This window comes from Eptatretus burgeri, chromosome 2 (genome assembly GCF_056783735.1).
Source record: "Eptatretus burgeri isolate ZD-2024b chromosome 2, Ebu_testis_v1, whole genome shotgun sequence".
NCBI lineage: Eukaryota > Metazoa > Chordata > Myxini > Myxiniformes > Myxinidae > Eptatretus > Eptatretus burgeri.
The window spans coordinates 84868174-84892066 of NC_140962.1; the positions used below are offsets into that span (position 1 = coordinate 84868174).

The 23893-nt window shown below is 44.2% G+C and overlaps 1 protein-coding gene across 3 annotated transcripts in view; it reads right to left on the reverse strand.

Moving 5' to 3' along the window:
- LOC147032475 (signal-induced proliferation-associated 1-like protein 1) overlaps positions 1-23893 on the reverse strand; it is a 322965-nt gene that overhangs the window by 47854 nt on the left and 251218 nt on the right. For all 3 annotated transcript variants that reach the window (XM_085870130.1, XM_085870128.1, XM_085870129.1), the window contains one exon: positions 7498-7772. In XM_085870130.1, coding sequence (XP_085726256.1) covers positions 7498-7772 — 275 coding nt within the window. The remainder of the gene's footprint in view (positions 1-7497; positions 7773-23893) is intronic.

Below are 23893 nucleotides of genomic sequence, written 5' to 3' on the forward strand. Positions count from 1 at the left end.
CCTTGTGGTTGGAACTTTCCGAGGCAGATCGTCAATTGGACAGATTCCTTTGGCATTCTAGAAAAATCAAGGCCATGATCTTGCTGGCCGAGTGTGAAATTTATTGGGCGGCAGTAATCCCTTGCACTCACATTAAATGCCTTGCAATTTGGATTCACGATCCAAGCGGTGAAACCACTTTTGTCACAGGTTCACAGATGAGTGATAAAGTCAGCTGGATCTGCAATGAACAATTCAGGAAGCTTGCAACATTATTCAAGCCATCCCTTGCCGTTGATTGTGAGTGCTGAGGTTTTGGGGACCGATCTGGCTGGGATATTGGTCAAGTACAAGTGTTCATGGATACCTTGAGATATTCCGAGTTGTGTGGATATTTCAGCGGCTAAAACGTGATCTTTCAATGATTAATGCCTCTACCTGATTAACGGTTTGTGGGTGGGAGATTCATACCAGCAGAGAGTGCTTTGTTGAATATCCTTCTTTCATTCTACAAAATTCAGAAAACTTCAATTTAACATCAATGTAACTTGGTGGACAATAACACACAAAAATTATGGGTTGCGGAGGGGAAGACTCAGCTGGAGATATTACAAGGTATTAGGAAGGGAAGGAGTGGAACAAGGCTCCACCGAATAAAAACTGTGCTCCAACCTCCCATGTCAAAGTATTTCTGCTCTTTCATCGCCGGGTTTCCCTTCAACTTTTTTCAGCCCCCTTCTTAATGTGTTTGAGCTTGTATTCAAGCTTGTTCACCCCATGTCCTCCTTCCCTCCCATTACTCTCTCACTGTTCCCCTAATCCATTACATCTTCCTCCAAGTGTCCCTCTACCCTGCTGTTGATGTTTCCTGACTTTCCCCTGTGTTCTAGCTGTTCTGTTCTGGGTCATTCCAATTCAAATCACCCAGAAAAAAATAATTTGTAACCCGACCCCCTCAGATTTGGCAAATTTTTTGCATGTATGTTACATATGATAGTCTATGTTCACATACAAAATTTTAGCTAAATCGGACTAGGGGTTGACGAGATATGACCTTGAGAACTTTTGACCTTTTCGACTAATGTCGCATTTCCACCAAAATTCAAATCCTCATATCTCAGCAACCCCTTGCCCTATCTCGATTATTATGTTGCCAAAACGAAGTTTGTGCAAGATATGTTAGTCAGCTTGTATGTTTTTTTTTGTTGTTGTTTTTTTTTGTTTGTCTGTAATCACGTTTAAAAAATTCTGCAGAGCACAGTTATCATTGGAAATTTTTGTAACTTCGCAGATCAGAGGCCTATAGAGGTCCCTTTCAGCGCACAAAATTTTGAAGGTCAAGGTCACTTTGTCGCAAATCAGGGGAGTCGGCGAAACCCTTATTTTTTGAGTAATTTTGATCGGATCGTCTTCAAACTTCATGGGAATATAGTTCATGGTCTGGCGCTCAGCTGATTAATTTTTGGTGGCGATTGGCCTTGACCTTCATATGTTTTTTATTTTTTATTTGTCAGTCATCACGTATAAATCACTCTGCAGAGCACAGTTATCATTGGAAATTTTTGTAACTTCGCATATCAGAGGCCTTTAGAGGTCCCTTTCAGCGCATAAAATTTTGAAGGTCAAGGTCAAAGGTCAAGGTCACTTTGTCGCAAATCAGGGGAGTCGACGAAACCCTTATTTTTTGAGTAATTCTAATCTAATCGTCTCCAAACTTTATGGGAATGTAGTATATGGTCTGGCGCTCAGCTGATTATTTTTTGGTGGCGATTGGCCTTGACCTTCATGGTTAGCGCCTGAGGTCAAACATATTTGACTCCAAGGTCAAATTTTCAAGTTTTAGGAACCACATCGTGTTTTACCTCAAATTGAACACCTCGATGAGTGCTTTCTAGATATGTCAAGCTTGAGACATTATGATGTCATTTGGTGACATTATGAGGCAAACATATTTTTCATGGTTACTCTGTAGAACGATTCTCATCGGAATCTCTCGTAGGCAGATATTCCTCAAGGAGTCGCTCCTGGTGGATAGCAGCTCTGTTCACCTCAGTGTGACCTTAAAGAAGTCACACGTGCTCACCTTTTCGCAAGATACGGGTCACCCTGCGGGTGACATTGGTATATTTTGGTGTCGTTGGAAAGGTAATTGTCCATAGAATGCAAATCCAGCATTGGTTCGTCGATCTAGTTAAGTTGGGGTGGATGATTCTTGGACATGACATTTGACCTTGACCTTGAAGACCTCGTGACCTTGACCTGACCCTTGCATGAAAATGAAAGTTCATACTGTCTACAATAACATATCAAAAAACTGGAGGGGTAGTATTTTTTGTTCTCGAGATATTTTCGGCCAAAGTTCAAAGGTCGTAAAAATGCAACCAACTCATGACATCATAGACATGCCCAGGCCTGTCAGTTTACAGTCAATATTAGCTAGATTACGTTCAAACATGAATGGACTTGTCCAGGCCTGTTTCACAGTGCTGCCGACGGAAAACAAGGCAAAACTGCATCGAGTTTTTTGTCATACTGGAATACATCGTTCAGAAGATTTTAAACACAAGTTCAATAAATTCCATTAGGGATTTTTTTTTCTAGAGAACAAAAACCTTAAAACGTAGGAATTCGTCTGCAAAAAAGACGAATTCGTCCGTAAAATCCAACTTTTTTGAAATACCGAGAAAACAACAAAAAAGTCTGGACCTGCATCGATGAATCTGCCTTGCCAAAGTTCAAGGCATTGCAACCAAATACAGAAATCGCAAACAAAACATGACACCATAATCTCAAGACTAATTGCTACTGAAATAAATGAAAAAAATCATACATTTTCTGATTCAGTAGTTCATTTTGTCAAGACAAAATATTATCACTATCTACAACAAGCAAATTAAAATATGAATACAACACAGAATCATACAAAAAATTCATGAATACAATGTTATCCAAGATAGATAAGTTTAGTCTCAATTATTAATTTTTGTTTTGCTAACAAGTTTGCTGAATAATCGTTTTCTCTAGGGGAAGGAAACAATGTTCAAGTCACAAGATATCAAAGATAAATCTTAACGGGTTTGCCACTTTCTCATAAACTGGTTATTTTAGCACTATCTTGGTCACGAATTTTATAACGAATTCTTATTCCAGAACCCACAACTAATGGTGGATCGGTCACACACAGAATGTCTGAATCTTCAATCCAACGTCTGTCCACATCCAGTGGCCAATTGAGATATTTAGTAGGACCGTGGGATGCATGAAATTGATGTAATAGTCACCATACTCATCAGAAATATCCTCTACAAGTCCAATCCATGGATTTTCGTCATAGATAGCACAAACATAGTTTTGCTGAGTGATTTCAAACTCTAGTCCTGATTAATCATCTACCTCATCAGTTTCGCCATCGACTATAGCCGCACGTATAGTTTTGGGTTCTTCTTCTTGTTTGCTCAGTTTGAATGCTTTGATACTCGATTTTGATAATGGAACAAATCGATGAAATTTTTGAGTCCCGGCGATTGTCCGCATTTTCCAGTCTTTCTTTCAATTTCAGTTCGTAATCCTCAACAATACCAGGCTGCACATTGATGAAGTGAATTCCTGGAATATTTTCCGTGCAAAATTTCATGATAGCATCAGAAGTTAGGATCGCATCTGCGTATGGGCATTGGAGGCTGGCTTTTGTTAATAACCTCTTTACAGTTCCGCCTAACCCGTCACATGCACTTTTACCATGTGAAGTGGCAAAAAAGTTCCACTCAGCATTGATTCCAAAGTCCTCCAAATGAAAGCACAGGGTCAAAAAATTATACTTATTTTTATATTGTCCCGCGCATCCATCAAATGTCTATGTACGTCATGATTTGGTTGCATTTTTACAACCTTTGAACTTTGGCCGAAAATATCTCGAGAAGAAAAAATACTACCCCTCCAGTTTTTTGATATGTTATAGTAGACAGTATGAACTTTCATTTTCATGCAAGGTCAGGTCAAGGTCATGAGGTCTTCAAGGTCAAGGTCAAATGTCATGTCCAAGAATCATCCACCACTAACTTAACTAGATCGACGAACCGATGCTGGATTTGCATTCTATGGACAATTACCTTTCCAACGACACCAAAATAATCGAGATAGGGCAAGGGGTTGCTGAGATATGACGATTTAAATTTTGGTGGAAATGCGACATTAGTCAAAAAGGTCCAAAGTTTCAAGGTCATATCTCGTCAACCCCTAGTCCGATTTAGCTAAAATTTTGTATGTGAGCATAGACTATCATATGTAACATACATACAAAAAATTAGCCAAATCTGAGGGGGTCGGGTTACAACCCTTGGGTGAACTGAGGTAGAATGACCCTTCTGTTTTGTTCAGTGTTCGTGTTCTTCCAGGAGCCTCAGCTATGTATACATAAACATTACATGGCATCATAAAAAAAAATACAACTCGATATTGGTTGCCTCCTATTGCTCTTAGGGCAACTTCACATGGGCACAAATCACCAACTAAATTTGCTTTGAGCTCGGATCGTTACTGATCAACAACATTTAACATCTTGCACCATTACAGAGCACTTGGCATAATCATTAGGAAGAATATGGTGTGATTAACAAGCAAAAAGCAAGTTTACACAAGATGATGAAAACTGACCTCAAGACACAGTTAACCTTTGAAATAGGGTTTTCCTGTTATGGCGGTATAAGAGTTAAAACAATCTGAGGGGGGGAGAGAGAGAGAGAGAGAGAGAGAGAGAGAGAGAGAGAGAGAGAGAGAGAGAGAGAGAGGGGAGGAGAGGGGGAGGAGAGGGGGAGCGAGAGAGGGTCGGGAGAGGGGCGGGGGAGGGGGAGAGGGAGGGGCAGAGGGAGGGGCGAGGGAGGGGCGGGAGAGGGAGAGGGAGGGGCAGGAGAGGGAGAGGGAGGGGCAGGAGAGGGAGAGGGAGGGGCAGGAGAGGGAGAGGGAGGGGCAGGAGAGGGAGAGGGAGGGGCAGGAGAGGGAGAGGGAGGGGCAGGAGAGGGAGAGGGAGGGGAAGGAGAGGGAGAGGGAGAGGGAGAGGGAGGGGAAGGAGAGGGAGAGGGAGAGGGAGGGGCAGGAGAGGGAGAGGGAGAGGGAGGGGCAGGAGAGGGAGAGGGAGAGGGAGGGGCAGGAGAGGGAGAGGGAGAGGGAGGGGCAGGAGAGGGAGAGGGAGAGGGAGGGGCAGGAGAGGGAGGGGCAGGAGAGGGAGGGGCAGGAGAGGGAGAGGGAGAGGGAGAGGGAGAGGGAGAGGGAGAGGGAGAGGGAGAGGGAGAGGGAGAGGGAGAGGGAGAGGGAGAGGGAGAGGGAGAGGGAGAGGGAGAGGGAGAGGGAGAGGGAGAGAGAGAGAGAGAGAGAGAGGGAGAGAGAGAGAGAGAGAGAGAGAGAGAGAGAGAGAGAGTAAGAGAGAGAGAGAGAGAGAGAGAGAGAGAGAGAGAGAGAGAGAGAGAGAGAGAGAGAGAGAGAGAGAGAGAGAGAGAATCTTGGCCTATTTGATGGCCCCGTCTGACTGATTCCTACATCACGTTGGCAAGCCAAGTTTCAATCATATTAAATTGTCCATCGTCATATATGATTGATTGAAACTTCAATCACAAAAAGGGGACAAAAATTGTCCATCGTCTACCAAAATACTTGATTCATATTACATTAGCGAAGTCTCTATCTCCCTGTTCTGAATGTGGTACATACAAGGTGTTCCTGGAATATGAAGAAAACAAAAAAGACAAAATAAAGTCATAATAATATGCTTCTTCCTCCGTATGTGTGTAACATTCCATTCCACCAATTGGTTGGACAGCTGGCCTGACTCAACCCACAATTTTAACCCGAGAAAGCATACTACCACCATTTTGGTGCCATGCAAAGCCAAATACATCTTTGGAGAGGTCGATTCACAATCACCATGCCATTCCCTACAAGTGTTCTCTTCAGTGTAAAACGACCAAAGTGGCTGCTAAAAGGATCATCAAATATCAAAAGGTTGGAGCCAATAGGAGTCACAGGCCTTGTGAACATCACACGACGTATAGGTCCAAGCAATTAAGGCAGCAGTCTGTTGTCTATGCACCGCCAAAATAACTACATGCCATTTTCTCAAGCAGGGCTTTTCCTGCAGAGGTTCCACTGGTTCTTGCTGTTATTTCCAACTATTTTCTCTTAAACGACTCAACTATAAACCCCATGTCATTATCAAGGTCTTTGTCCGAGGACTTCCAGGAATCTTGAGAGATTGTGAAAGAAAACATCAGTCAAGATTTACTTTCAATGATCTGTGTATATGTATATGCATCAGGAAGATGACAATTGGTTTTGGGGCGTTTATTGGCACAATTAGCGTGTTCATGGTCACTTGACAGTTGAAATTTCGTGGGGTTTCTGCATATCTCACGGGATTGTGAATTGGATCGATGACCGTGATTGGGCAATGACATATGGGAGCTGTTTCGATCGTGGTTTCTGTGAAGCTGGCAAAAACATGATAGGGGAGGGAAAGCATTAAATATTTTCACTGTTTTGGTGAGGTAATGAAGAAAGATGTAATGGTCAATGTGGGATTGCCCATTTGCTTTTATAAGTGGGAGGAGGGTGAGGAGGGAAGGACAGAGTTAGGGTTGGGGGGAGCAAAGATGGGACACAGAGTTGGGATGTGGATGTTGAGGACTTTTGGTGGGGGGTTGAGTTGTGTCAGCGGTGATGGGGAAGTGATTTGAAGGCTTGAATTGGGGAGGGGACTGAGACTTTAGCACTGGGAGTTTGGGTGAGGACTTGGGGGGGGGGGGGTTGGGGAAGGGGTTGAGTGGTTGTGGTGTGGGGGTGGGAGGATGAGCACTTGGAGTTGGGAGGTGGACATTCTACATTGGATGGATGTTTTGTGGGTCTCGGCTCATATAATATAATATAATATAATATAATATAATATAATATAATATCTTCTTCTTTCGGCTGCTCCCGTTAGGGGTCGCCACAGCGGATCATCTGTATGATCCGCATAGTGATTTGGCACATGTTTTACGCCGGATGCCCTTCCTGACGCAACCCTGGTCACCTCTTACGACACAGGGATATGGTACACCTATTTTAGCCAGGGTATCCACCGGCCCAGTACACTGGTACTCATTTCGCCGACCTCGGAAGGATGACAGGCTGAGTCAACCCCCTGGTGTTTTCGACTTGGTATGTATATGTGTATATATATATATATATATATATATATATATATATATATATATATATATATATATATATATATATATATATATATATATATATATATATATATATATATATATATATATATATATACATATATTAATTCAGTGTCCCAACGGGGCTTGAACTCAGGACCTTTTGGGTCCCAAGCCACTGCCCTAACCACTGCGCCAACACCAGGCTTATATATAATATAATATAATATAATATAATATAATATTATATAATATATCAAAACGTAGGCAAAACGAAAATGCAGCCAAGCCATCAGAACTGAAAAAAAGGATTACACACCTGCGGGGCTTCCCATCCAACAGTGGTGGCACGATGGAGACCCTCACAGTCACTGAAGTGCGAAGGAGGTCAATCATTTGCTCATGCGAGAGAGTTGCCACTGCCACCGTGCAGATTTCCACCAAGCGACTACCTTGTCGCAGGCCTGTGCTCCAGGCAAATCCATGCTCTTCAACTTCTGCCACAATGCCCTCAGCATTCACATGGAAGCCAAGTTGTCCAAGGCTGTTGCGGAGCAAAGTCAATTGCTCTGTCTCACAGCCATGTGTAAAGAGCTGCCGTGTTAATAGAATATGGGGACAACAGTCAGACTGATGTGGTTGTGTGCAGTCAGTTTGTGACAAAACAAAATGCCTTTTAATAACGTCACAAAACAAATAAAGTGTACATTCTGCCTTTTTCTTCCACAATTATAGTGTTAAACTGATAAATACTGCGTACGTAATCAGCCCAGAACTGTAGGAGGAGTAGCTTGACAAAAATAAAAAAACAACACACCACTCCATGAATAATAAGGCTATATATATACACACACATATACATGCATACATGCGCGCGCGCACGCACGCACGCACACACACACACACACACACACACACACACACACACACACACACACACACACACACACACACACACACACACACACACACACACACACACACACACACACACACACACACACACACACACACACACCGCCTCCAGAAAGTCGACACCCTTTTCAGAATTTTCATCTTTTGTTGCTTCATAGCCTGGAATTAAATTGCAATAAATCAGACTTTTTCCACCTTCATTTACACATCGTAACCAACAACTTCCAAGTGAAAAACAAATTCTACAAATTTCAGAAAATTAATTAAAAATACAAAACTAGAATATCTTGGTTGGATAAGTGTCCACCCCCTTTATAACAACAATTGTAAATTAGCTCAGGTGTAACCAATCACCTTCAAAATCACACAGCAAGTTACTCGGCCGCCACCTGTGTTAACTTGTAAAGATTCTGATTGTTTCAGAAAAAAATCGGCGATTCCTTTAGGTTTCCTCTGCTGGGTGGAGCATGTCACAGCAAAGACTCAAACATGAGAACTAAGGAGCTTTAAAAAGGCCTCCAGGATAAAGTTGTGGAAAGACAGTTCAGGAGATGGGCATAAAAATATTTCAAAGGCTTTGAATATCCTTTGTAGCACAGTCAAGATAATCATTAACAAGTGGAAGGCATATGGTACCAACAATAACCTGCCTAGATCAGGCCGTCCCTCCAAACTGGATGATCAAGCAAGGAGGAGACTGATCAGAGAGGCCACAAAGAGGCCAATGGAAACTTTGAAAGAGCTGCAGTCCTTTCTAGCAAAGACTGGTCACTGTGCATATGACAACAATATTCCAAGCATTCCACAAGTCTGGCCTGTATGATAGGGTGGCAAGAAGGAAACCATTACTCAAAAAATAGCCCACCTTGAGTCCCGTTTGAAGGGTGCAAAAAAACCACTCCAGAGATTGTGAAGCCATGCGGCAACACCTTTTGTGGTCTGACAACACAAAGATGGACATTTTTGGCCGAAGTGCAAACGATACGTTTGGCACAAACCCAACACAGCACATCACCCAAAGAACACCATCCCTACTGTACAGCATAGTGGAGGCAGCATCATGTTATGGGGATATTTCTCATCAGCAGGGACTGGGGCACTAGTCAAGACAGAAGGGAAAATGGATGAAGCAAAATGCAGAAAACATCTGAGAGGAAAACCTGCTGCCCTCTCCAAAAAGCTGAAATGAGGATGGAAGTTCACCTTTCAACATGGCAAAAACCAGAAGCACACAGCAAAATCTGCACTGCAGAGGCGAAGGAACAAAAAGATAAATGTCCTTGAGTGTCCCAGTCAGAGCCCTGATCTAAATCCAATCGAAAATCTGTGGCATGACTTGAAGATTGCTGTCCATCAACACTCCCCACACAACTTGACTGAGCTTGAACTGTCTTGTGCAGAAGAATGGGCAAGTATTTCCCCATCAAGGTGTGCAAAGTTGGGAGAGACTTATCCCAACAGACTCACAGCTGTAATGGCTGTCAAGGGTGCTTCCAGCAAGTATGAACTCAAGGGGGGGGGGGGGTAGACACTTATCCAACCAAGATATTCTAATTTTGTATCTTTAATTAATTTTCTGAAACTTGTAGAATTTGTTTTTCACTTGGAAGTTGTGGGTTATAATGTGTAAATAAAGGTGGGGAAAAAAATCTGATTGAATGCAATTTAATTCCAAGGCGAGAAAGCAACAAAAGGTGAAAATTTTGAAAGGGGTGGAGACTTTCGAAAGGCACTATATCTTTCCTTTGGTGGCCCATGTCATCGAATATTTGCTGGTGGGGGGGGGACAAGGGGGGGGCATGCGGAGTAACTACTCCAGGGCCTGGACCTAATTGGGGCATGTATATGCATATATATATATATATATATATATATATATATATATATATATATATATATATATTTGCGAATTCGCGCCCGCCGGCGTGCGGACGGCCACGTAACTCGAATCGCGGCACATCGCCCACCGGACGGACAATTCTGTCGTGACCCTCTCGGAACAACGGCGGGAGCGAGTCACGGGTGAGGGTTTAACCCCACCATGACCGTGCCAATTGCCCACCCGCGCAGGATAGGGTTGCTCGCCAAATTCGCTCTACCTAAGTACCTGCGCGGATGGTCGACCGGGCGATCGTACCACGCCACAGGCCGACTCCGGACACGAACCGCTTAAGCGGTCCGTTCTGTGCTACAGTGATAACCGAGCGGTGTTATCATCGGCCTTGACGGTTCAGATTAATTACCGGGTGTTTTAAACCCACGACGAACCCCTTACGTGATGCAAGATGGAGGGTCAAACAAAGGAAAGGACGCAGCGAAACGGGGAACAAGTTCACACAAGCACGTTTATTTCACACACAGACCAGCACGGAAGGCACGTATATTACAGTCACAATAAAAATGCACATATAGCAGCCAAAACAAAAGAAACGATTCAGAGCTACAACCGAATACGCGTACACACGGGAACACTTAAACAGTTCTACTTTACGAGACACAGCGCCACAAGATCCATACAAAAACCCCGAAAAGAAAATGGTGACTTCCCTTTGGGCCGTCGAGTCCCTCTCCCACGTCTGTCGGAGTGGTCGCGCCTGGCCGCGACTCCGATCCCTGGCGTGGTAGGCGAGTCCTCTCCGGCATGCCTCGCGCCGGCACGTGTTGGCCGCTCGACGCCACGGACGGGGTTTTTGGCGCTATCTCAGCGTGGGTAGAAAGGGGGGGGGGGGAAACGTTGTTGCTCGAGGTCGTGGTGTGGGGAATGGCAGACGCTCCGTCCCGCCAGCGGGGTCTCGGGATCGCACCACAGAAGACCAGGTCAGCGGCCACCACGAAGAGGAGACGAAGACGAAGAGAGCAAGAGCCAGAGAGAGAAGAAGACGAAGTTTGCAAGAGCACCAAAAGCGCTCCGCCCATGTCCGACTTTAGTAGCCCGGGGCTCCACCCTTCACTCCGCCCCCATTTTCGCCTCCACCCTCCTTCGAGAGGGTTCTCGAAGAAGGGCGTTCCCTCTCCCCGACTGCCTCACGCTGGTCATCCACCAATCGGCGGCGAGCTGCCCTCCCCTCTTCCTTCACACCAAGCGCAGGGAAAAATGGCAGGAAAATCAGGCGGGAAAACCCGCGAGTCCTCTCAGCTCCTTTCTTGGCGCCCTTGTTTGCCGTTCGGAAGCGGACGTAGTGGCGAAGATATAGTAGTGTAGATGGTGGAGGTGGCGTGGTTGCAGTGTGGTTGGCGCTGTGATGGGGATGGCGTGGTTGTTGAAATGTTGTGCGTTTGAAATAAAAGATAGAAAAAGAAAAACGCCCAACTCAAAGCGTCGCAGCCCGGATGGATCACATAAATTCCCTCTATACAACGGGTTTGGGCTAACGACACATGTACCTATGAAGATATCTCACCTGAGGGTCCTTTATGGTGTAATGCGAATTTCCACAGCCGTAACAATATATTATAATCTCAAATGAATCAATGCTGAGTTCTCCAACCATTAGTTAAAACAAATAAATGACTATATCCAAGACAAACTATATATAATGAAATATATAATTTTTTTCAACATAATGAATAGATATAATATCTAAAATAGAAAGCTCATTCGAACCACTGACTCACTGACTGACTGATATTAAAGTTCGGCACCTTCGGGGTGACGTCGAAAGCTGCAATTTTGTGTGCTGATTGACATCAAAGCCGATACACCAAGAAAAAATAAAACACGAACACTGAACATCACAGAACCATCGGAAAGCATCCGTACATGAAAATGGAAATAAATGAAAATAAATAAATAAATGAAAAAAAAGAAAAAATATGCAGATGAGTGACTCGAGACAATGGGGAAGCACGGTAATTTTGTGTGCCCACAGACATTAAACCCGATTCACTCGGTAAAATCACTAAATCATCGGAAAACATCCGTAAATGAAAAAAAAAAAAAGACAAAACAAATGCAGCTGAGCAACCCAAGACAATGGAGAAGAATGGTTTGTTATTGCTTACAATGTGCAAGCATACCCCGCTTGTATGTAATATAATAGTGTGTGTTGCACATAATATAATACAATAAAATAGTGTGTCTTGTATATCGGGGTAGATAACAAATGGGTAGAAATTATAAATATATAAGCTGAGAGAAAATGCTGCAGTTTTGAAGGAAGTGTACAGTAAATTTCCAGAAACAATACAATAACTGGAAGAGTACTCTGAGACATCAGGATCTCACCAGATATACCACCGCCCACATTATTACATAACTAGCCGAAACCCCGTCACAGACGGATTCCGTTCATTCAACCACCCTGACCAGCTCACCCACACTCGAGGGACATGGACTGGATAGGGCGTGCTTGCCCCCGCCTATAGGGCGGATAGGGCGTGCATGGACTGGATAGGGCGTGCTTGCCTCGAAACAATGTTTCTTGTTACATTTTTTGTGTCAAATTCACATTCTGAGGTGGTCAGCATGTGCAGAACAGGGTTTTACATTGCAGACGCTATTTTCGAGGAGTGGAATTACACCTCTCAGAGGTAACGGTCTGTCGACGACAGACGTAATGACGTCAGCGAATGACCGATGATGTCATGACGTCCTGACGCCTCTCAGCGGTCATGTCACACGTCGCCATGCAAACGAATGTAAAACGAAAAGTGTTTATTCTGCTTCAGATTTGAAAGTTGACTATTGCCACGATGTGCGATGCACTCTTACAGGTACGAAGTTTCTTTCAGTCAGGTCACAGTCCCGAGAAAAACATGACGCGACCGCTAGGAGAAGCACAAAATTGGTCCTTCAGTATTAAAATATAGATTGTACATACATGAGCCAAATTTGATTTAAATCCCTGAACCCAGAATCAAAATATTAAATAATTCTGGCTGCCAGACCATGCGTTCGATCAGGTTGAAATTTAAAACATATATTCCCCACGACGACTAGATCATAATTGTGATGCTTCATGTCAATTGATGAAACAGTGCAAGAGAAAGAGTTTCAAAAATATTTTTGTTCAATCCAATATGACTGCCAGCACATATGACCCCTTAAATATTTGTGAACACCCTGGTATCCTCGAGGCTTGGTGATCATGTGGGTAAAGTTTTCCCTCGATGTGTCAATCCGTTCTGGAGAAGAAGATTTTTAAGGGTTTATTCTTCAAAAAAAAATCTTAGCTGTCAAACCATGTAACCTACGACATCATTTGGGGAAATTTTTGTTCCTCAAGGATAGGCGATCACACCTGTAAAGTTTCGCCTCAATCTGTTCAGCCGTTTCGAAGAGGATTTTTGAAGGTTTTTATGTTAAAAAACAATATGGCTGCCAAACCACATGACCTATGATGTGATTAATTTTATTTTCCCCATACAATTTAACCCGAGATGACCCTCAAGAATTTCCCGACTGATTGGATAAAGCGTTCAATGAATGGAATGATGATGTCATAACAAAGCCAGCAATGACATCATCAAAAAAAAAATCACACTTGTTTCCCATCAAGAGTACTTGATATGTGCCAAGTTTGAATTTCTTCCCTGGACCGGTTTCGGAGATACAGAGGTCCAAAGTTTTTCCTTTTTTCCAACATGGCTGCCACACCACGTGACCTGTCATAATTACATTCAAATATTCTACATGAGTAATAGCACCAATGGTTAAAATTTTGTGTCAATCGGATAAGTGCTTGCAGAGAAAACAGAGAAAATTAGCATGGACGTACGTACGTATGTATGGACAACCTGAAAACATAATGCCACTGGCGACTGTCAGCAGGGGCATTAAAAAGAACCATCAAGGGCTGTATAAATGTGTACTTTGTGTTGGGCTAACAGGAGGAAGATCGTAAACTACTGTATAACAAAAACCTCCTGAAGTGCCCTGCCTTTTGGTAGGTTCGTTGTTTCCATAGATGTCACTGTCTTCTCTGTCAATGGCTCTCATTTTCAGTTTTTTGTGTTCACCTTGATCTTTTATCAACTCAAGCAACATCATTTCTCTGTAGGGCTGACAAAAAAGATGGTCGAGAGGTACACACGCTCACCTCTAAGCTGTCTAGCCTGGGTTTGAATCCCAACTCAGCTATAAACTGTCAATCGTGGTGTTTCACAGGCAGTGATTCATCAATGCGTGTGCCGACCCTCGGATGGACGTTAAACTGGGTGTCGTGTCTGCCAGCATTTGTCGATGGATATTAAAGATCCCACAGTGTACTTCGCGAAGAGTCGGTGAGCTATCGCCAGCACCATGAACAAATTACAAATTCTTGCCATAACCAGCAGAATAGATCGATTGTCTGCAAACCTGACCAACTTCATCAGTTTACCTCAAACGTTGATTCCATAATCAAGATCTTCCAATAAGTGTTTCTCAAGTGCCAGTGCATAAAAGTTGAAAAGGATGGGTGACAAGGAACAACACTGATGCATACCTCGACCAATGCACTCTTGTTGCGACTGTTCACCATGGAACCGATTGAGACGCAAACTGCTCATGAGCTCTCCATCTCTCCAGTTGACACATTTTCTGTGGTCAGTCGCGGTGCAAAGAGCACAGGCAATGGAATACCGAGCAGTGGAGAAAGAAATGTGAAATGGTCAGATGAATCATCCTTCACCATTTTCTCAACAAACGGATGAGTAGATGTGTGGTGCCAGCCTAAAGAACTCCACAAACTTGAGTGTTTGGTTCCGACAATGAAGGTATCTGATGGTTCTGTCATGTTGTGGGGTACATTTTCCTGGCATGATTTAGGTGCAGTCATTCCCTTAGAAGGCGAGGTCAATGCCAATCACTACTCAATGGTAGTGTGATCATCTTCACCCAATGTTGCAGCATTTCTTTCCTGCCGGGAGGGGTGTCTTGCAGGATAACAATACACCCATCCAGAGCACGTGTGGTCACCCAATGGTTTGTTGAGCATGACACTAATGTTATCCATATGTCATGGCCTTCTCACTCACCATATCTGAATCCAATTGAGCATTTATGGGAAATTCTGGAATGATGCCTGAGACAGCGTTTTCCACCTCCAAACCGGTGTGAGATGATTGACTTTCTCATGAAAGAATGGTTCCGTCTCCCCCCCCCCCCCCCCCCCGTATAATTGATGACGCCGATGGACTCAATGCCATGGCACATATGGGCTGTACTGGCCGTACCTGGTGGCCCAATACACGATTAAATGACTTTGGACCGTTTCCATTTTTTGCCCATTGCTTGTATTTATCTATCTACACCCAAGGTCGGCAACCTGCAGCCCGCGGGCCAAATGCGGCCCGCGAGCTCCTCCCGTGCGGCCCGCGGCGCCTTGTCCGGATTTCCATTAGGTGTAGCCCGCGAAACATTTTTCTGAACCGACGGCAAATTTAACACATGTGGACATATGATTCTTCCACATATATCACAGTCTCTGTACGTCACAATAAATTATTTTCGCTTCTAGTCCACTTAACTTGGTCTTAAATATTTTTTCGTTGTCGTTTCAGATGGCTGAAGGTCTTAAGGTTCAATTTACAATTACATTTATTATCATTGATTTTAGGTGTGTTTGTTATTTTTTCGGGTTGGGAGGGGGGTGCGGCCCGCGAGGTGGCCCGAAAGTGGCCCAGTGGCCCGCAGCCTGGTTTAGGTTGCCGACGCCTGATCTACACTAATAAAAAGGTGTGTGTGTGTGTGTGTGTGTGTGTGTGTGTGTGTGTGTGTGTGTGTGTGTGTGTGTGTGTGTGTGTGTGTGTGTGTGTGTGTGTGTGTGTGTGTCTCAGTATGTGAGCATGTGTCTCTTCCATAACTCCAAAACCATGAAACCAAGCAGCCTGAAACTTTACATGCATAAGAAGAAAACCCCAAGGAAGTGAATGATTGAAAATTGGGTTTTTGGGTTAATTAAAACATCCCTTTTGAAGATAATTAACGGCCGTATTTAATAATATCCTTAATCAGGCTATCATCGCCCACCTTGCTCTCTGGGTCTAAAGGCGTTTCCTGGGTTACCTCGCTGGGGTCTGAAGCCGCCATGTTTTTTGGCCTGCTCAGCCATGCCTCGACTTGGAACAGCCTGCAACGATTTCTTAACGATAAAGTTATTGTTTTCACTTTCCTCACTCATATTATTGAATGCTTGTTCATCATAACGACAAATCGCTGGGTACATTGCAATGCTTATAAACACCAAGAGACGTCAGCGTTTGTGGCTTTATATAATTTCCGCACATGCGATCACCACATTTTGGGCATCTCCGGGAGATGCACGTTTAATGTGTTGCTTATCGCGTGCCAAACAAGCCGCTTATCAACCGTTTCATTGGAGTGCTTACTTGAATGCTTAAACCACTTGGTGAGCGATCTCCAAGCTGCTTGGTTGTTCCTTTCAGTAAAAGTACCCGTGCTCTCAGATTTTGTTCGTCTCTTGGAGGCATATGTTTAATGTGTTGCTAATCGCGTGCCGAACAAGCCGTTTCTTATCAACCGTTTCATTGGAGTGCTTGCTTGAGTGCTTAAGCCTCTTGGTGAGCGCTCTCCAAGCTGTCTGGTTGTTCATTTTGGTAAAAGTACCCATGCTCTCAATGGAACATCGATAAGACAGACGTACGTTTCCGCCTGTGTTGGGCCCTGCGGTTAGTACCTCGGGAGGTCCCTCATCTGCTGAAAATGCGCAATTGTATTTTTACAGGACATCGATTTATTTTAGCTTTTTGTGCGATCTCCTTTTACTATAATTTACCCCTTACTTTGACAACAATACATATATAATACATCCGATACAGAGGTTGGATGGACCTATGTATCGGATGGATCCATTGGTCCGTTCCACCAGGTGTTTGCCATGATCTGGCTGTGAAGGCAGAGCAGAGATCGACATTTTATGTTCTGTGCTTCGATACATTTTTCAATTGAATTTCGCGAATTTCCCACTTTAATTCCTCTTTCAAAGAACTCTGTTTAAAGGTAAATCTTTGTGTTTGTCGTTCTTCCTATTATATGTGTTTTATGCGTGTGTACATATATATAGTTTTACCATGATGGAACGGAAGAGTGTGTGTGTGTGTGTGTGTGTGTGTGTGTGTGTGTGTGTGTGTGTGTGTGTGTGTGTGTGTGTGTGTGTGTGTGTGTGTGTGTGTGTGTGTGTGTGTGTGTGTGTGTGTGTGTGTGTGTGTGTGTGTGTGTGTGTGTGTGTGTGTGTGGTTATCTCCATATGCGGGTTTCAGAAGGTGGAACGGATCCCTCCCAGGTCTCGAAGTCTCCACCGTCGTCTGTGTGTGTGTGCGCGTGTGTGTGTGTGTGTGTGTGTGTGTGTGTGTGTGTGTGTGTGTGTGTGTGTGTGTGTGTGTGTGTGTGGTGTGCTTGATTGGTATCGACATATGTGGCTTTCAGAATGTGTAATGGAGTCCTCCCAGGGTGGCCTCAAAGTATCCACCTTAATTTCGGAAAGCTTTGTACCGAGGGCTCTCTTCAGGATCGTTACTGAGCCCAGGATGGCTTCCAGTGATATTCCCAGGGTTGGTTTATAATATCTCTGTGAGGTTTTTCGTCATCACTGATACAACTTTGGCATTCTTCAGCTTCCAGGGTCTTTTCACTTCATGCTGAGGCCTTGGTATTTGGTCATTTTCTTGATTTCTGCATTGTTCGTCCACCTCAATTAGCAATGCCTTCTTCTCTTTTTTTTGTACCCAAGTATGAATATCCGGTCGCAAGGTTTTGTTCTCTTTGTTTTTTTCCAATGGGTTCATGAGGTCGTACGTGAGAGGTACTTCAATGTTTTCAGTGATTGCTTTTGGTTCATTTTCCCACAAATTTGGTGGAACTGGAATATCAAAGTTTTTGTAGATGTGCCAGCGGATTACTTTACAAACTGTGTTGTGTAGTTGTGTGTACAGCTGTTCTGACATGTTTTTTTTTTCTCCGTGTTCGGTCATTAAGCGTCACATCATTCTCTTTGCTAACCCCACCTCCACCCCACACCTGTATTCTCCCCCCCCCCACCCCCAAAATCCTTCTCTCTCTCACTGTGTTCAATTCTTGCTCCCTCCTCCTAAGAAAATGCAGCACTCTCCTCCCAATCTTCTGTCGCTGTGTCTGTCTCTCTCTCCTCCACTCCCCTCCCCCCCTCCCACCTTTATTGTCCCGTCAGCGAAGCGACAGGTTGTATTTGCTTTTATATAAATAAATGGCTGTGTGTGCGTGTGTGTGTGTTTGTGTTTGTCAGTGTGGGTGTCAGTGTGGGTGTCAGTGTGGGTGTCAGTGTGGGTGTCAGTGTGGGTGTCAGTGTGGGTGTCAGTGTGGGTGTCAGTGTGGGTGTCAGTGTGGGTGTCAGTGTGGGTGTCAGTGTGGGTGTCAGTGTGGGTGTCAGTGTGGGTGTCAGTGTGGGTGTCAGTGTGGGTGTCAGTGTGGGTGTCAGTGTGGGTGTCAGTGTGGGTGTCAGTGTGTCTCCTCCATAACTCCAAAACCATGAAACCTAGCACACTGAAACTTTGCATGCATATGAAGAAAACTCCAAAGAAGTGCATGGCTGAAAATTTGGATGTTTGGGTTGATTAAAACAGCCCTTTTGAAGATAATTAGCAGCGTTATTTAATTATATCCATCAGGTGCATCCTCGGTCACCGTTCTCGAAGGGGTCTGAAGGCGTATCCTAATTAACCTCGCTGGGGTCTGAAGCTGCCATGTTTTTTTAGCCGACTCAATCATGCTTTGACGAGGAAGAGGCTGCAATGATTTAACGATGGGTTTTTTTTTCCACTTTCCTCACTCATATAATCGAATGCCTGTTCATCATAGCTATGAAACGCTGCATACATCGCTTTTGTAAGTGCTATAGTTTTGAAATTAGGAGCTTGGAGCAATTTCATGCATTATGTGTTGCAATTTTCCACAATCTACTCTCACGGACGAATTGAAGTAAATCATCGAAATATTATTACGACTCTGAGGATTGGATAGCATCCAGATTAAATAAGCGTTGAAAACTGGAGTGAAATCTGATAAATACAAGTCTTACAACGAAGCCAATATACCTATTTACTTAAATCAAGCAAGGCTATGGTCCTTCCTCCATTCACGAGCGGTTCCATTTGGCTATAGCACAAGCGGTTCCATCTGGCTATGGCACAAGTGGTTCGTGCCCCGCCATCCCGAGCGGGCGGTTCGTGCCCCGCCATCCCGAGCGGGCGGTTCGTGCCCCGCTATCCCGAGCGGGCGGTTCGTGCCCTGCCATCCCGAGCGGGCGGTTCGTACCCCGTCATCCCGAGCGAGCGGTTCGTCTCCGGGCGCGTCTGGGTGGCGTAAGTCTCAGGGAGTGTCCGGGTGGTGTTCGTATCCGGGCACGTCCGGGCGGCGTTCGTCTCAGGGCGCGTCCGGCGGCGTTCGTCTCAGGGCGCGTCCGGGCGGCGTTCGTCTCAGGGCGCGTCCGGGCGGCGTTCTTCTTGGGGCGCGTCCGGGCGGAGTTCGTCTCCGGGTACATCTGGGCGTTGTTAGTCTCTGGGCGCATCTGGGTGGTGTTGGTCTCCACATGCGTCCGGGTGGGGTGTTCGTCTTTGGACGCGTATAGGCGGGGTTTTTGTCCAGATGGGAGTTTGTCGCTGGAGAGCTTGTCTCTGGACGTGCCCGGGCAGTGTTTGTCTCCAGATGCTTCTGGCCGGTGTTTGTCTCTGGACAGCTTGGCTCCGGACGCATCTTGGCGGTATTTGTCTCCAGACAGCTTGGCTCCGGACATGTCTCGGCAGTGTTTGTCTCATGACGTGTCAGTATGGGAGTTTGTCTGGGGACATGACAGGACAGTATTTATGTCCGGACGTGTCCGGGTGGGAGTTTGTCTCCGGAGGTGACCAGACGGGAGTTTGCCTCTGGACATGTCTGAGCAATGTTCGTCTCCAGACGTACCCGGGTGGTGTTTGTCTCTGGGCGGTATTTTTCGTATGACTGGTAGAAAATGGATTTCAGACATTGTTTTGTTTCCATCTTCAGTGTTATTTTATGCCAAAGCATTTTGATGAGACAGTATGAATCGTAATTCACGCTCCAACACACCTCTGCCTTCCCTTCCTTTCACCTCTCACTGCCTTCCCTTCCCCCACCCCTCACTTTCCCTCCCTCCTCTATCTTTCATTCTCTACCTCCTCACTCACCCCACCCCCTCACTCACCTCCCTTTCCTCACCCCACTCTACCCCCCACCCCCTCACTCACCTCCCCTCCCTCACCCCACTCTACCCCCCCCACCCCTTCTCAGTATTCTTGTCAGCAAAGCGATGGGTGAAATTAGCTCGTACACAATAAGAAAGGCGTTTGTCTGTGTGTGTCTTTGTGTGTGTCGCCATTTATCCTCAGAGATGGCTGAACGTAACTTCGTCAAACTTTTGGAGGTTCATCAGTGAGTATGGGGGAGTGCTTCAGGCAAAAAAAGAAAATTTTGAATGTGTATGCACGTGTGTGTGTGTGTGTGTGTGTGTGTGTGTGTGTGTGTGTGTGTGTGTGTGTGTGTGTGTGTGTGTGTGTGTGTGTTTGTGTATGTGTGTATGTACACATTTTTATGCTGCATGGGTTTGCATGCACAGATAAGAGGGTTTGTTGTTCGTTATCACTTTAAAATCTAAGACACTGGCCCTCCATCAATAATACGATCATCCCTTGTATGTAACCATGAGGAAGATAATATAAGGTTGGAGTTATAGAATTTAAAGCTGTGAACCAACAAGAGTCCTTTTCATGACAAAAAAGCAAATAATGCTCTTGAAAGAGGTTTCATCAGAGCTCCAAATACCTGAGGCTTATGCCAAAGCAGTCCACTCCACCCATTCTTATGATCCCAACACAAGGTATAGGTTTTCAAGAATGTATTGGGACTGCCAGTTTGGGTCTGGTGGTCAATTACACAATAGCACGTCCCTGTGTGACATCTGGCCATGTTTTTGATCTGGGAGGGGCTCAAGTTCTGGATGCCAAGCTCAACAAACATCTGAGGTTATTCCTTAAGGCAAAACATACCAAAGGAAGAGAAGTTGGTTTTACTGGAGACACAGTAACTAAACAGTACCATACCTGCCAATGGCACTGTAAGCAAACACAGATGTGTGCAAGCTGCAAAGGGGTAAACATCTTTAGTACCTATATCCACTCACCACCACAGCCCCACCCTCCACCACCTTCAAGCATTGTCAAGCCTACTTTCTGGCACTTCATGCCACTTATTAACTCAACAGGAGAACGCCAACACATGCCACACCAAAAAATATCAAGAGAATATGAAAGGAGTGTCAAATAACTACACCAAACTCCATTTTGAGTTTGGGGTGGAGGGGGGGGGGATGTAAATTAAGTGTAAAGGAGGGCGAATGGACAGGAAGTGGTGGGTAACGAAGGAAGATTTATACATGCAGCCCTACATAACCTGCATATATATATATATATATATATATATATATATATATATATATATATATATAAATATAATAGAAAGTAGGGAATGAAGGGACTGTATTAGAAGAGAGGAAAAGTCCAGAAGAACGTAATCAAGAAAGAGTTTGCACATCCCCTCTGAAGACAAAAGCATAAGCATTTGAAAACTCAGGATAAGCAAGTAGAGTGATGAAGATGCTGGGCTTAAGTCCAACATTTTGTAACTATTTCACTAGTGACTGTGCGATATCAGATCGAGCCTGGTATTTACAATAATGCCACCATCCATGACAAGGTTAATGTTTTCCCAGAGCACCGATTGGCTGCATGGCCATGGTCAATGCAAACACAACCATAATAAATATACTGGAGATTAATAAAGCACCAATTCCAATGAGGAAACAGTTTTCACTGCACCTTTATAATTATTGTTCTTCTTTAAGCAGATATCTATTTTTGAAAAACACATTCCTCCTGGTACAGTATTATACATAACCTGTCATAATGAACCCACTTCTTCTTCTGCTTCTTGCGTATGGCAACTTGGCTGCCGGATAGCTATCATTTTGTTGGGGTGTGATTAGGCCGCTGATGCAGTGCTCCGATACCAGTACACTGGTACTCATTTTGCCGACCTCGGAAGGATGACAGGCTGAGTCAACCCCACCTGGTGTTAATTCAGCGGCCAACAGGGCTCGAATTCAGGACCCTAAGATCCCAAGGCAGCCACCCTAATCACTAAGCCAACACCAGGCTTATCAACCCACTAAGACAAATGAAAAGATTTCTGAACAATTGCGGATTTCAGAATGGGCTCGACCTTGAGGTACGCACAATCACCTCTGAACTGTCTAGCCTGGGTTTGAATCTCGACCCAGCTATAAACTGTCATCCCAGTGTTTCACAGGAAGAGTGAATCATCAATGTGTGTGCCGACCCTCGGATGGACGTCCTGTCTGCTAGCATTAGTTGGTCGATGTTAAAGATCCCTTGGTGTCCTTTGTGAAGAATAGGCAAGCCATCGCCGGCACCCTGAACAAATTCTAAATTCCTGTCCTAACCTTAATCAAACGTCAGGCCTGGCCAGCCTGTTCATGAAAGACTTGGGTCAAGTTTCCCCTGGCCAACCCCACAAGAACAGTGGAATAATTGTGGCCAATAAAGTCGAGGATATGAACTATTGTGGAAATATTTCATAAATGTGATGTTTTGGGTCTATTCTATATACTATACAGTTACATAAATTTTTGAAAAGCACCTTAGAGATTGATAAATAGGGGGGAAAAAGTTGATCTACGCCGATAATTAAAATATGCATATTCTTCAGAAGCACTCAGCTGTCATCGACATGTGATGTCATCAAAGACCAAGGTGGAGTAGAAGACCTGCTGGACTCCTGGAGTCTATGAATATCAGATAATTTGGTTACAAAATGGTATTTTATGTGGTTTGTGGGCATAACAACAGGAAAAACAAAACCAGTTCAGGGATGAGTTCCTTTCATCCCCCCCCCCCCCACACCTCCAACAACCCTCCTTCTCCAAAGGGATTGTGTGATTAGAAAGACCTCGATACATATTTAAAAAACAGAGAATTTTACTCAAACGAGTGTTCTGCCTGTTATGCACATCATTGTAATGAGAGAAATGTTGAAGATCTGGCAATAATTGGCTGCTCGGGAGGAATAAACTGACATAAACCAGGTAGATGCCATCTCAACAGGATTCGACAAAGGTGGTAAATCAAAGTATCTTTCCTTCACGTCCAATTCTAAACATTCATGCCAAATGCTCCCCCGCCCCTTCCCTCCCTCACCTCAAATAACTTCACAGCCAGCCGACTCCGCTCGAGCCAACACTGAATACATTAACTCAGTATTTACCTCAAAGATCAGGTACCCCAAGCCCACCTTTTTCTGACCCAGCTTGTGGCCATATGACAGATGGCAGGGTGGTAAGCAGCGGGCCTTATATGCCCCAAGAGTGCTGTGCTCGTCTCCAAACTTACATCAAGTGGCATTGCACTATACAAGTGTGTGTTATTTTTAGAGCTGGTTTCACACAGTTAATCCCAAATTACATTTATTAAATCTGGATGTCTAGGATCCCATTCAACCACATTTCTTTCAGCTTGGACTTCAATATTTCAGTACATTTCCAAATAGAAAAGCATCTAAAAATGCAAAGCCTGTAGGCATCCGCTTTGAACTCGAACAAAACTTGAAGTCGAAAATACATATATATATATATATATATATATATATATATATATATATATATATATATATATATATATATATATATATATATATATATATATATATATATATATTTGTACAATTTATTAATTTGTGTTCTCCATAATCTCATAATCAAGGATTGTTGAAAATTTGATGACAAAAGCTCAAATGG